Source organism: Drosophila grimshawi, unplaced genomic scaffold (genome assembly GCF_018153295.1).
Source record: "Drosophila grimshawi isolate 15287-2541.00 unplaced genomic scaffold, ASM1815329v1 contig_59, whole genome shotgun sequence".
Lineage (NCBI taxonomy): Eukaryota > Metazoa > Arthropoda > Insecta > Diptera > Drosophilidae > Drosophila > Drosophila grimshawi.
In genome coordinates this window covers 777,764-790,910 of record NW_025063406.1, presented here as the reverse complement: position 1 = coordinate 790,910, position 13,147 = coordinate 777,764, and the positions used below count along the sequence as shown (strand labels likewise).

The following is a 13,147-nucleotide window of genomic DNA, read 5'->3' as shown; positions in this document are numbered from 1 at the left end:
AATATTCTATTGATTCAGAGACAATCACGTTGTATAAATGATTTAAGTCGTGCTACAGATCTATTAACGTACTACATATCTAAAATCATACAAAGATACACAACGTGTCTGGACTTTTGTATTACCAATTTTGAAATGATGTTATTAGAGGAAATGAGTGATCATGAGACGAGAAAGTTAATCCGCAGGTTACCAGTAATTTAACTTCGACGATCCAGTCCCAATTATCCGATGGTCGAACACTGACTTCGGCAGTCGTTTATCACGAAGAAAACAAAGTTTGCAATGGTGATTAGCCTTTTGTTTTATATATGAATTTTCGGGGTCATTTAATAATTTCCTTCCACATCTCCCGAATCCATCTATGTATTGGATTCCACATCCACATCCGTGGCATTCAGCTTTTTAAATGATGGGGCTTCTGTAACAAAATTAAAGTTTTGAAGTATGCGTCTGATGGACACTCCAGTCTGGTGGCCTCTGAATGGAATATGTGTGTCATTTGAGCGCCTTAAGTTATAAATAAGTTATTATATAAACGTTACACTTTTTCGATGCATTAATATTATCAGTTGACTCCTTTATTATCCTCGTTTTATGGTATAAAATGTATACGTATGCAAGAACATATTCACGGGTAAATCTCGAAAAGCAGAGGTACAGAGTCTTAGCGCTCCTCGTACCAACCTCATTGAGATCCTGAGGGGTGACTCCATCTTACAAATTGTAGAGGATATGCGCATTTCAGATTTCTAGGGCCAAAATACCTTGGGCGATGTGGGTGTGCTCTGAAGGAGGTTACCAGCAAGTTACCATCCAAGTTTGGAGACTCTATATTTAAAATTGTGAGAGATATGCGGACTTATCGACTTACACTTTCCAAAAATTGGCTTTGGCGATTATGGACGAAGAAGTGGGCGATTCTTAAGGGCGGCTACCAAAAACTGCGGAAGATATAATCATTTAAATGTTTTAGGAACTAGTTGGGGGCTGCGGAGGTGTGCGGGGCATAAACCGATCCTTGAAGGATATCGCCAACAACCCAAAAACCAAATTTGATGTAGCCTTAACATATGTGGCTTTATCGATTCGCGATTATCGATTATTTCGATTTCCTAGCCTCCTAGTGGACGTAGCACTCTATTTTTTACACTTCGTCTGACGCGTTTCAAGTCTCTATCTCTAAGAGTGTCGAAAAAAGTCATACAGAAAGACGGACAGACAGACAGACAGCTTGACGGACATTGCAGAAAACCAATATATAGTATATATATATGTATATTTAACGTATAAATATGAAAAGAATAAAATAAAGTTGAGTTAAGCACGTCAAGAGAGTTCCCGTGAGTTAGTATTTGAATAAAAATTTAATAAAATGAATGCATTGCAAGATTTACAGATGTCACGAATAGGATTTTACAAACGTAATCAGTCATGCATGAAGGCAATGAAAAGTAGGTGTACTAGGAGCCGAGAAACTAAGGCTACATCATATTAAGGAGTATATTTCGTAATTTCTTAGCTCATGTTAGATAACCACACTGTGCCAAGCCTTAACCTGAGTCGAAGAAGTCAACTGGATTACGAAGGCCACGAAAGCCAGGCAAAGGAAAGGAGAAAGAATTGCTTCAGAACAAGCTCAATTTGATTTACACTGAGTCAGTATAAGAACAGTATTCAAGAATAGAACGGAGACATGGAGAAGGTTGGCGGTGAATGGATCATTAAATTATTTCGACCAACGCTGAATGAAGCCGAGTAAATCCTTGTCGTTTGTTAATTTGGTATTAGAAAGCAACAAAAATTATTACATTTCTGAAATCTGAAGGATGCAAAATTCGATTTTTTAATTAAACTTAGTTCTATCTACAGTCATTCTTTATTTTTACATCAAAGTCTAATGATGACCGATATTGAGCATGAATGACACAATCTATAATTATATTTGCGAGAGGAACACTTTTAGGATAACATACATTGCCTAATTTTACCTAAAAAAAACAGAATACATCGCAGATATTATTACGAGAGCCTGCATTTTGCATAAGGCCTTGAGTATTATTGTGAAAGAAATTTTATATCTTTAATTTAAACTGCAAAAGCTCGTACTCCATTTCGCTGTTCAATTTAATCCACAATAGAGTCTATCTTTAGTCATATCGGCGATATAAAGATATTTCTTGTGGCTCACCCACAGTGAAAAACCAAATCATTCTGTTCTGTATATTAGTTGAGTGTGATTCAGTTAATATAAGATTCCATTGATTTAAAATTTTAAGATTATTGAAATCCGAAAATATCCTTTTATTAAGTAGTCCTTTAGGTCCATATCTCCTCAAATTGCGATGGAGTGTCCGCAGTTATAGTTTCTTACTGTTGTAAGAAAGCCAAACAATTACCATATATTCGTTATACACAGGTTAATTATATTAACAGAGTACTGCAGCAATGCACTGAAAGGAAATAAAAATCACTGCAACAAAAATGATATGGCTTTGTTTTGACTTATAACATAAATCTTAATTACGCTTTGCTGTAATATATATTTTTATGTCAAAATACTTTCTTGACATACTGTATGTGCCACCTGTAGCAGAAAATTATGCTTGTTTTTATAAATAAAGACAAGAGGGCAACCGGCAAGAATTGACTGGGACTCAACTTTTGAGACATTTACATTTCGTATTCATTTCGTGACACAATTATAATAGGGTATAATTATATATATATATATATATTAATATTAAAAAGGGGTCTGTAAAAACAGGATATTATTGTTCATTAAAATACTAAACTTAATTTGCTGTTTCACACGCATCCACCCAATCGTTATATACATCAATTGGTTCTGACAAAAAGTTAATTCCCGTTTGGAAGTCCTCTAAGCAAACGCGACACGTTATTTTGGCTGTGTTTCTTCCTTTATCCCTGAAATGTGGTTATGAAGGGATAAAAAGTTGGAACAATAATGAAAACATACATACTAATTACATTTTTACTTCACAAGACTTTTCATGGTTACAAAATGGACAATTAAACTGCTGGTCCAAGGGTTCGATATTTTTCCTCTTAGGAGGTGGCTTTCTTTTTGACTTCCTTCTTCCCATATTAAATAAGCGTTCCTTTCACAAAAATATATCAATGCAATTTGCAATTTACAACTCCGCTTTTCGGTGTTTGAGTTAGGGATGGAAGATATGACCGATATATTCTTACTTATCGATATGTCAAGGTAACATCACATTTCCCCACGAACTGTGCTGAATTCTTAATAGCTGAAGATAAGCTAAATAAAAATGAATATATATTTATATTGTTTATCTGTATACTTTTATAATATTATATTTTGCTGCTGGGAAATATCATTTTCCTCGATAAATCTTTAATACAGTTGCATATATTTGTGAACTCAGACCCCAAAGGTAGCCGAGTATATCTTAAAGCTTGGTGACAACGGCAACTGAATAGCTAGCAAATCAATAAGCTATCGATATACCCCGATAAAATATATATATTTCCCATAATTTTAAAGCAGTCATCAAATTTGAATGGCAGTCCCAACATTAATCCCGCAATTTTGAATCTGGTAACCAAATTTTGAGGATTGACCCTTTGCTCAACCAATAATTATGCAGTTTGCTGGTAAGCCGTTTAAACAATTTTTCGAATTTGTAATTATTTTTGTTTTTGTTTCAGTAATGTGATTTTATTTTAAACTTGTTGTAAAATGTATTTGTTAATTATTTTCTTTTAATCATTTATTACAAATATAGAAATAGTTTTTATTCGGATGAATATCCAAGTCCAGAATATTTGTTGGAAGACTGAAAGACCTAAAAATAAATTTGTTAATATTTTTTTATTGAGTGTGTCAGGTAAATATTTTTACATGCAATTTTATGCTCTAAGTGTTTTTTAGTAACTAACAAGCAATTTGAAAACATTACAGTTTAATTTTTAATAAATTATGAAAATTGAATCACGAAGGGACTAAATATAACGGAAAAATACTGAATGCTGAAATGTTGAATAACCTATACACAAATAAATAAATACATTTAAAATGAATGTCTGAAAATAAGCATCAATATTCGGTAGCCCGAAAGAATGTTAGAAATGACATCCAGACATTATTTTCGCAAATTTTTGCAAAACAAAGCAATCATCTGTTTAATGATATGATAAACAACTGAAAACTTTGCTGTCAAGCATAGCCGACTGCTGAATACTAATGATACCTTGCTTTAATTAACTATGATACATTTTTAATTTGGTATCTCTAACACTAAAACTTCGGCAGACGAACACATGTTCCAAGTTTCAAGTCTCTAGCTTATACGAACGGACAAACAGCATTACACGTAAACAATATACTCCCCAACCCTCAGTAACAGAGTATGTAAATTGGGGTTACAATATGGTTACTAACGTGACTCTCTACAATGACGATAGTCAGGAAGGCCATTTGCTCCTGACTGACAAGGAACAAAAAGTCCTTTTTTATTTGAAAAATAATTATAAATAATTTTAAATTAATTTAAAAATAAATACAATTTAATTTAATATTATAAATTAAATAGTTACTTATTAATTGTACTTACAGGTTCATCCTGCTGGGCTGCATGCTTGGCCTGAAATTGTTCACTTCGAGGATCTCGTTTATTTTTATTTTCTTCCCTAGTTTTTGCTTCATGGTTCTGGTTATTTTTTGCTTTAGCATTCTCAGATCTACAAATAAATTGTTCAGAAAATTGTTTAATAATATTTTAATGTATTCAGCTATCGGCAGCTATCTTAGGCAAGCCGCGAATGAATACCCTGACAGTAAGGCCGTCGTTCACCGGCTTATATTATTAATATACTCAATTAAAACAGTCAAAGGTGACTGTTTAACACCCTAATAATAGGTAGGAAATGACCCTTTTGCTTGGTGTTCTCCAGATGAACCACTGTTCCTATATTTCCTTCGTTCGGAATCTGTACATTTTTAATCTGCCGACGATTATAATCTGCCCCCAACACCATCTCATCGACAACTAATTTTCAATAGCTTATAAGCTTGCGTCAATAGAATTTTCGAGTTCTTCAGATTTTTCATAAGCCAGTCTGAGACTAACCAAAAGGTAAAAAGAGCAGATAATTACAAATAAAGAATTTGAAGTTGACAAGAGCAAGGAAAGCGGATTACACCTTAACCCATTAAAAGTCAAGACTCGTAAAACAAATGAATCGCCCTATTAAGTTAATTTAAAAATATTAAGAAAAAAAATTAATAAAGATATCTCACCAATTGACATACAAAATCTCTTCAGAACATAAAATCACAGTCTCTTAGTTTGCAAATCAAGTGATCTTAATTTTTTCATTATTTATTATGCATGCTAAAACAAAAATATGGACAGAAGTGCTAAAACCAATTAAAATGTTGATAACCATTATTCGTTATCTCTACTTTTCGCACATGTCTCTATCAAGCGCGTTGTGAGTGACGAAACTGAGTAATAAAATGGTGAAAGCATTGTTTCTACCTAAAAATACAGCTATTTCAATAGGGTCAATTTTTTTGTACTCAAGAGTTTAAAAACTAATTGAGCATTCGCAAATGAAAATAAAGGCAACCAATGTACTACACAATGGTGGAGTTCCGTTAGCAAATTCCTTATGATTTCCACACTGTTTCATGTTTGCTAAGCGAGCGTGGCCTGAGTGTGAGAGAGAGGCGCAAAGTTGTTCTTGATGGAGGACAAAAAGAATTGCGAGAATCTGTGTAGTTTACAAAAGAGAGAGCGCGAGAGAGCGCTGCATACAAATTGCTGTGTCACTGCAATCAGAGATGTTCTCTTTAGCCGAAAAATAAAACTTTACCTGTCATTTCGGTCCCGCGGTTTATTAAATTTATTATTATGATCATGATCTTCGTTACGTCTTTCACCTGAAAATAATAAATGAATGTTAAATGATAACGAAAGATTAGATTAGATTAAATTCAATGAAATAATTATTTACCCTTCACTCCTGGACTAACTTTGGTATCATCACTGGTCGAGGGATCGTGGATGCGGCGCCAGCTGACTGTTGCCGCATTGGCATTTTCACTATCGTGTTGCTTGTCCAGTTGCACCTCAGACAGCTTCTCGTTGACAGCAGCCGCCTCGTCCTCATCGTAGCGCACCTTCTCCTGGCGACGTGCCTCCGCCAAGCGCTCCTCAATCTCAAGCTCTCTTGTGGCAGTATCTACGGGCTTCGCCGATCCAAAGACATTTACGGAACTCTGCTTAACATTGACCACTTTTGTGTCGCTGTCGTTGTCATGTTGTTGCTGTTGTTGTTCCATTTCGGGTTTATGCACCATCTCCGGCAAAGGTAACGTTCGAGGCTTCAGATTTAGCTTTGGCCTCTCCTCCGTCGAAGCAGATCCCGCCCCATCGTCTCGAACATTGGAATCCATGTTTCGTGACCGATATTTCTCCATGTCATTGCGATCCCCTCCCCTTCTCGGCGGAGAGAAATCCGACGATTGCTGACGGCTATTTGTACGCCATGAGCCCGGAGTATTATTTTCCTCTCGTTCTGCGATCGGTTTTCGTTCGCGATTGAAACCACGATCGAAATTCCCCGAATATCCGCCAAAGTTACTTCCATTATTTTGACTATCACGCCGCCAATTGCCGAAATCACGGTTCTCATTACTATTGCCGAATCCTTCGAAGCGACGATTGCCCTTCTGGCGATTCTGTTGATCGTTCTCATTGGAGAGTTCGATGCGAATGCGTCGCCCCTTTATCGAGGGATCTGGCAGACTAAGCACGTGAATCAGATCTTCCCGACTCTCCAGTTCAACATAGCCAAATCCACGGGAACGGCCCGTTTCACCATCTTCCCGTGGCAAGCGCAGGGAAGCTAAATTAATTGATCCAAAGAATTCGTATATATCATCCTCTCCGGCATCGAACGGTAAATTATTAATATAAGCTATGAAGGGCGGCCTGTGTGGAATCGAATCGTCGTCGAATATCCGATTCGCTCGCGGGGCGGTCGGTAATTGATAGACTAACGGTAACGAGTGGCTACCGTCATCACTATCGTCGCCATCTAGATTTCGTACCTTCTTGGAAACCTGTGTTGTTCCAGAAGGTGTATCGCCATTGGAAAGGAACGATTGCAGCGAAATTACGGTGCCTTTATTCTTTTTGCCTTTCTTGCCTGCTGATAAAATAATCGAAATAATAATCATCGGATGTATCTACATTTTTAATTAATTATTACAACAACTTTAGATATAATTATTAAAACAAAGAAGTCTTAAGTCGGGATATTAATAAAATGTATAAATGCATTCAATTAACACATATAAGCACATATATCGGTTAATGAATTTACATACATATTTTGGAATGCTGGTAACATATACATGTACACACACACACACACACACATACATGCATACATACATACAAACATATGCACATAGTGTACATTACGTGTCGAAAGCCAAAAGCCACGAGGAAAATTGAACGAGAAACATATTGGCATTTTAGCACACATATTAGGTGCTCAATGAGTTGAGTATTTTGGGTGGATGGATGATGTATGCATTATAAAAATAATTCTAAATCAAACCTGCAGAAGCCATCTTGACGAAAAATCCAAACAAATTTAAATTTTGAAGAGAAGTTATATGTGTAGCTATCTACTGACACACATAGGGATGATAGAAATACAATATATTCATTTCTCCTATCGATATTTAACTCGATATTTTGTGCGAAAACATCTCGTATTTTATACCATTATTGACGTTTGTCATTAAAAATTCAGCATCTCTACTTCTAGTTCATTAATTCACTTTGACGATTAGACATTTGAATATAAATGGTATATTAAATTTTATTACCTTATTATTTATATATAAACTTTTTCTTATATATTTGTATTTAATTTATTTCTAGTTTATATCGATGTTGTTTTCCCTACAAAAAACTCAATGTGGCTAGTAATCGATTTATTAATGTCTCAAATGCTTCGATCCAGTCACATCTACGAATGTACCTCAACATTCATAAAGACATCGATTTGCGATCTCCGTATATAATATTTTAGGCCTATTAAGTTTTTCTACTACATGCATTTGAAATTATTATGTTGTATACAATAATATAAAATTCAGTCACATTTAAATACTTTATAACAAAAAAAGTTATTGCTTAAAGATTTATTTATTATATATTTATACATACAAAATAAATGCATTCCATAGTGTTCCATATTTTCTTATCGTTCCTCGGTGTACCACGGAATCCATGGTTATCACACTGAACTAAAAGGATTAAGTTATTGTCCAGAACAATTTTAATCAAGTACCATTTGAGGTGTACTCAATGAATATTTAGTTAGAAATATAGATTGCGCTAATGAGTACAGGGAAATAATTCTAAAAATATACATTACATATGTAAAATAATTATAAATGCATATGCTTCAATTTCGTATGAAAATTATTCATTTATTTTCCGAAGCGGTTGCTATGCAGCGTGTGATTCTAAAAGTCATCATTCACTTGTTTTACGCATTGTAGAACACCAAGGAATCCGTTTTAAAAACGGAAAAATTTGATAATATCGAAAATTGTATGCCACTTTGAGATGAGCTCAACAAATGATTTTTATAAGTATAAATTTATGTTATTTTAAGGGTGTGATTTAAAATAATTCAAAAAGTGCTCAAAAAATTATAGGTTGTAGAGTATTTAGTTAGTTATTAATTGTTAACAGAAGAAAAATAACTCATAATGTCATAAAATATAAAAAGAAAAGAAAAATAAAATTAAAAATGCAAATCGCCCAACATTTTTTGCACGGATTGGGGATAGCACAGAAAATCCCAATCGGACCACAAAATTGTTAGTATGAATTAGTTAAAATGCATGCAAAAATGTTATTCTGTTTAAAATTGGGTTCTTAACGATAGAAATAGAAGACTCTGAATTGATTGAATAACAAACACAATGAATTCTATAGTAATCATGACATTTTTTTTAGTACCCGAAACGGTTCATCTAAGGAATGATCAGTAATACAAATTTAAGAGAAACTGGAAAAAAGTAATTGGGAAGGTCTAGAAAGAACAGCAAAATAGAGTTTGCTCAACAATGCAACGATGATTAGTTACCTTTCTAATGCTCCACTCACTAGAACTAAATTTGGGCAACATGTTCCATCCAGTACACTGGAGGAACATCGCCAGTTGCCTTGTCAAGATCCGATATGTCTGCGAAGGAAGATCCCAAATACTGTGGTCTTCTACCGAGATCTGAATTTAAGTCATTTCCACATCCTGCCTGCTTATTGCTCGAAACTTGATCTGGACACTTCCTCAATTTATTTCGCGTTATTCAAGGACAAACCATTCACTCCATTGCATTGGAAAATATTCTAAATATAACAACTCCATTCCGGCATAGAATTTTGTTTCAAATCTGCAAGGATAAATAATGAAATGAATAAAATTATAAAAGTAAACTTCTTCCTTGCTCCATATTGCTGGTTACTTCTGGTTCACCTTCACTATTTACTGAATGTTCATCAGTTATATATCATTATTTGTTGGAGTTTGGGTCCTACGACCACTTAAGTCAATTGTGTGTCTCTCGTAAAATTCGCATAATACTAATTAGTATGTCTAACTCCATTTTGCATAGAAATGCAATGATTTTCCGGTTTTAGAGTCATAATTTTTCTGGAGTTGAGGCTAGGACATTCCTGGCGAATAAGGCAGATTTTGAACATAGCATCCTCCACAATAGGTTGTGTGGATGCATGGGAATGATCGTAATTATCTACATGCGATATCCATATAGGCCGTCTAGGAGAGATGCCGCTGTTGACCTTTTATACGTACAACATTTTCGAAATTCGTGAAATTTTGGGGCCAAGGGTAACTCACCTTATTATTCACAAAGTAAATTCATAAAAACCAGTTTTGCTTTTCTAAATTTAAAGGTAAATATTTCTAAAAATGTATGAAAATTCTATCTAAGTTTTCATATTAATATAAAGCACTTTAATATAAAATAATATTTTAAGATTTCAATTTGGTTCGCGAGTTGAGTGACTCCTTAATGATATACTCGGCCTCTAAGGCAGATGAGAGCTAAACTCTAATACAAAAGACCAGCCAGTAAATTTCATTACTTGTTTCTGAATTTAGAGAAGTTTTTTTTTTCTAAAAATGAGATCTGTTCCAATTGAAAAAGTGGAATTGGAAATGATCAATATAAGAAACAAAATAATACAAAATCCATAAATGAAGACCACATAGATAATTTAACTCGCCACGATGATTATGGTTATAGAGGTTTGAAACTGGAAAGCAGCAAAAGGAATTTCTTTGATAAGACAGTTTGATTCTCCGACCTTTTTAAAAGTCTTCTCAGTAGGTGAGACTCGATTAAAACCGAGAGTAATGTTTTTTAATGAAAATCCATTTTTTGGCGTTGCCATTCCGTTGATAGTTTGTGTATCGTGTGAATGAGTGAGTTTGCAAATAAGCAAAAATAGTTAAAATTCTCACGAATTATGCTGTTCTTAAATACTGGAGGCCATTTTTAAAATAATATGATATAAAAAAATATAATAACCCTTGAAGTTTTTAATTAAAATTAATTTTATTAATATATGTCCAATATCAATTCAGCGTAAGGTGCAAAAGTTATTTATCAATTAGATGGAGCAGCCTACTTGGCTTATGCAAGTGCTGATGGACCTATCGAATGTGAAGCGAATTTGAGATATTTACCAACACTTATTGATACGTTGACAATTGTGATTGGTCCACATGTATCCAATCCAGTCGCTCCACCGATTTTACACAGCACACATACGCTCATCTCTCTCTGATATCGGCATTCATCTAGCAAGCCGGCATTTAGTTAGAAGCACACAAATTGCTGACTCCACAGTTCGTAGCTGAAGTTTGAAGAAGTAACACGGCCTCATCATGTATCTGAGAGCGATTCTTGCGCTATTTACAATAGGATTTGTAAACGCCGACGTTTTCTTTGAAGACAAATTCCAAAACGGTAAATTTTGCACTGAATACTTATATATATATATATATAAATGTATACTGAACTATATAAATATTTTTCTTTGCTGTAGATAATTGGCAGGATGAGTGGGTCTACAGCAAGCATCCTGGCAAGGAGCTGGGCAAATTTGTTCATTCAGCGGGCTCCTTTTTCAACGATGCCGAAGCCGACAAAGGTGCGTAATAAAACAAATATAAATACACACATACATACAAACAGTTACGTGAGTGAGCTAATGTTTATTTGCATGAAAACACTCACACAATCATACATATACATATATTTACATTTTCATTTCTAACCAATAAAAAAATTTCCCTTTAGGCATTCAAACTTCCCAAGATGCACGTTTCTATGCCATTTCAAGGAAATTCGATGGTTTTTCGAATGAGGGAAAACCGCTTGTTGTCCAATTTTCGGTGAAGCACGAGCAGAATATCGATTGTGGCGGCGGCTATGTGAAACTATTCGATTGTTCGCTGGATCAAACCGATATGCACGGAGACTCGCCGTATGAGATTATGTTTGGTCCCGATATTTGTGGTCCTGGCACCAAAAAGGTGCACGTGATTTTGAGCTACAAGGGCAAGAATCACTTAATTAATAAGGACATCAGGTGCAAGGACGATGTCTTCACACATTTCTACACACTCATCGTTAAGCCGGATAACACTTATGAGGTGTTAATCGATAACGAGAAGGTAGAATCGGGAAATCTCGAGGATGATTGGGACTTTTTGGCACCCAAGAAAATCAAGGATCCGCATGCGAAGAAGCCAGAGGATTGGGATGATAAGGTAACAATTTGTTTTTATTATTGTCATCATATTTTTACTAATACTATTTTTATTGTTGTTATTATTGTTTGGGCTGATAAGGTAAATTGTTTATATTATTATTATTGATGGGGATGATAGGGATGATAATGATTGTCGCTATTATCAAGTGAAATTATTTTTATTTTTGAATTTTTAATTTTTTTTATATATAGTTTTATATATTCTTTTATTATAACATATTAATTTTTTTGTATTATTTGTTCTACTTTATTCTCTTCAAACAACTTGCACAAGTACTTATCTATTTCCCGTGACTAATTATTATTACTCATTTTTTTAAGGCCACAATTCCGGATCCCGATGATAAGAAACCCGAGGATTGGGATAAGCCACAGCACATTCCAGACCCCGATGCGACCAAGCCCGAGGATTGGGACGATGAAATGGATGGGGAATGGGAACCCCCAATGGTCGATAATCCCGAATATAAGGGCGAGTGGCAACCCAAGCAATTGGACAACCCCAACTATAAGGGCACATGGGAGCATCCAGAAATCGATAATCCCGAGCACAGTCCCGATGACAAACTGTATCTGCGCAAGGAGATCTGCACTTTGGGCTTCGATTTGTGGCAAGTGAAATCGGGCACCATCTTCGACAATGTCCTCATCACCGATGACATCGAGCTGGCATCGAAGACGGCGGAGGGGGTAAAAGCCACACAGGCTGGCGAGAAGAAAATGAAGGAGTTGCAGGATGAGGTGCAGCGGAAAAAAGATGAGGAGGAATCCAAGCAGAACAAGGACAAGGATGACGAGGACGATGACGATGAGGACGAGGACAATATGGAATCAAAGAATGAATCCGAAGACAATGGCCACGATGAATTGTAATTAAGTATCTACAAATTGAATATACGAACAATTTTTGTTGTCCGTATTTAAGTTGTTTGATGATGGTGGAGACAAGCAAACTTAATAATAATATTTATGTAGAATTACAATTTGCAAGACTTATAATATAATTTATAAATAAAGGAATTGCCTATAAGTCTTCAACAAATAGATCGGAAACTTAACATTAACGCAACTCGGGCTTTCAATCTGCATTTGTTTCTTGTAGCTTGGCTGTGCGATAATTATTCAATTGTTGACACGATCCAGCGATAGTTATCGATATGTTACTTAAAAACAAAACTTGTTTTGAGAACAACCAATCACTTTTTGTATGAGCGAGACTTGCGTTTGCAATTATTCTTTTCTGTTGTGTATTGTTTTAAAGT

General features: G+C 35.0%; 3 protein-coding genes across 4 annotated transcripts; 1 reads left to right on the top strand and 2 right to left on the bottom strand.

Annotated features, from left to right (window-relative positions):
• Positions 1–2,641: 2,641 nt before the first annotated feature.
• LOC6563815 (transcription elongation factor 1 homolog) lies at positions 2,642–3,158 on the bottom strand. Its single transcript, XM_001990793.3, has 2 exons — positions 2,992–3,158; positions 2,642–2,928 (listed from the first exon to the last, which is right to left on the bottom strand). Exons 1-2 carry the CDS (start codon positions 3,105–3,107, stop codon positions 2,796–2,798), a joined length of 249 nt encoding a protein of 82 aa, XP_001990829.1. The 5' UTR covers positions 3,108–3,158; the 3' UTR covers positions 2,642–2,795.
• Positions 3,159–3,677: 519 nt separating this feature from the next.
• Positions 3,678–7,715, bottom strand: LOC6563816 (eukaryotic translation initiation factor 4B). Of its 2 annotated transcripts, none has more exons than XM_032737233.1 (5): positions 7,621–7,715; positions 6,007–7,206; positions 5,866–5,932; positions 4,602–4,728; positions 3,678–3,833 (listed from the first exon to the last, which is right to left on the bottom strand). In XM_032737233.1, the coding sequence occupies exons 1-5, from the start codon at positions 7,631–7,633 to the stop codon at positions 3,783–3,785; spliced, it is 1,458 nt and encodes a 485-aa protein (XP_032593124.1). In that variant the 5' UTR covers positions 7,634–7,715; the 3' UTR covers positions 3,678–3,782. The 2 variants fall into 2 exon arrangements, with proteins under 2 accessions (XP_032593124.1, XP_001990830.2); XM_001990794.2 differs by having other exon boundaries at positions 3,679–3,833; positions 6,007–7,203; positions 7,621–7,687.
• A 3,136-nt stretch (positions 7,716–10,851) lies between these two features.
• Positions 10,852–12,949, top strand: LOC6563817 (calreticulin). The gene is made up of 4 exons (XM_001990795.3): positions 10,852–11,077; positions 11,157–11,261; positions 11,411–11,883; positions 12,207–12,949. Exons 1-4 carry the CDS (start codon positions 10,996–10,998, stop codon positions 12,756–12,758), a joined length of 1,212 nt encoding a protein of 403 aa, XP_001990831.1. The 5' UTR covers positions 10,852–10,995; the 3' UTR covers positions 12,759–12,949.
• The last annotated feature ends 198 nt before the right edge of the window (positions 12,950–13,147 follow it).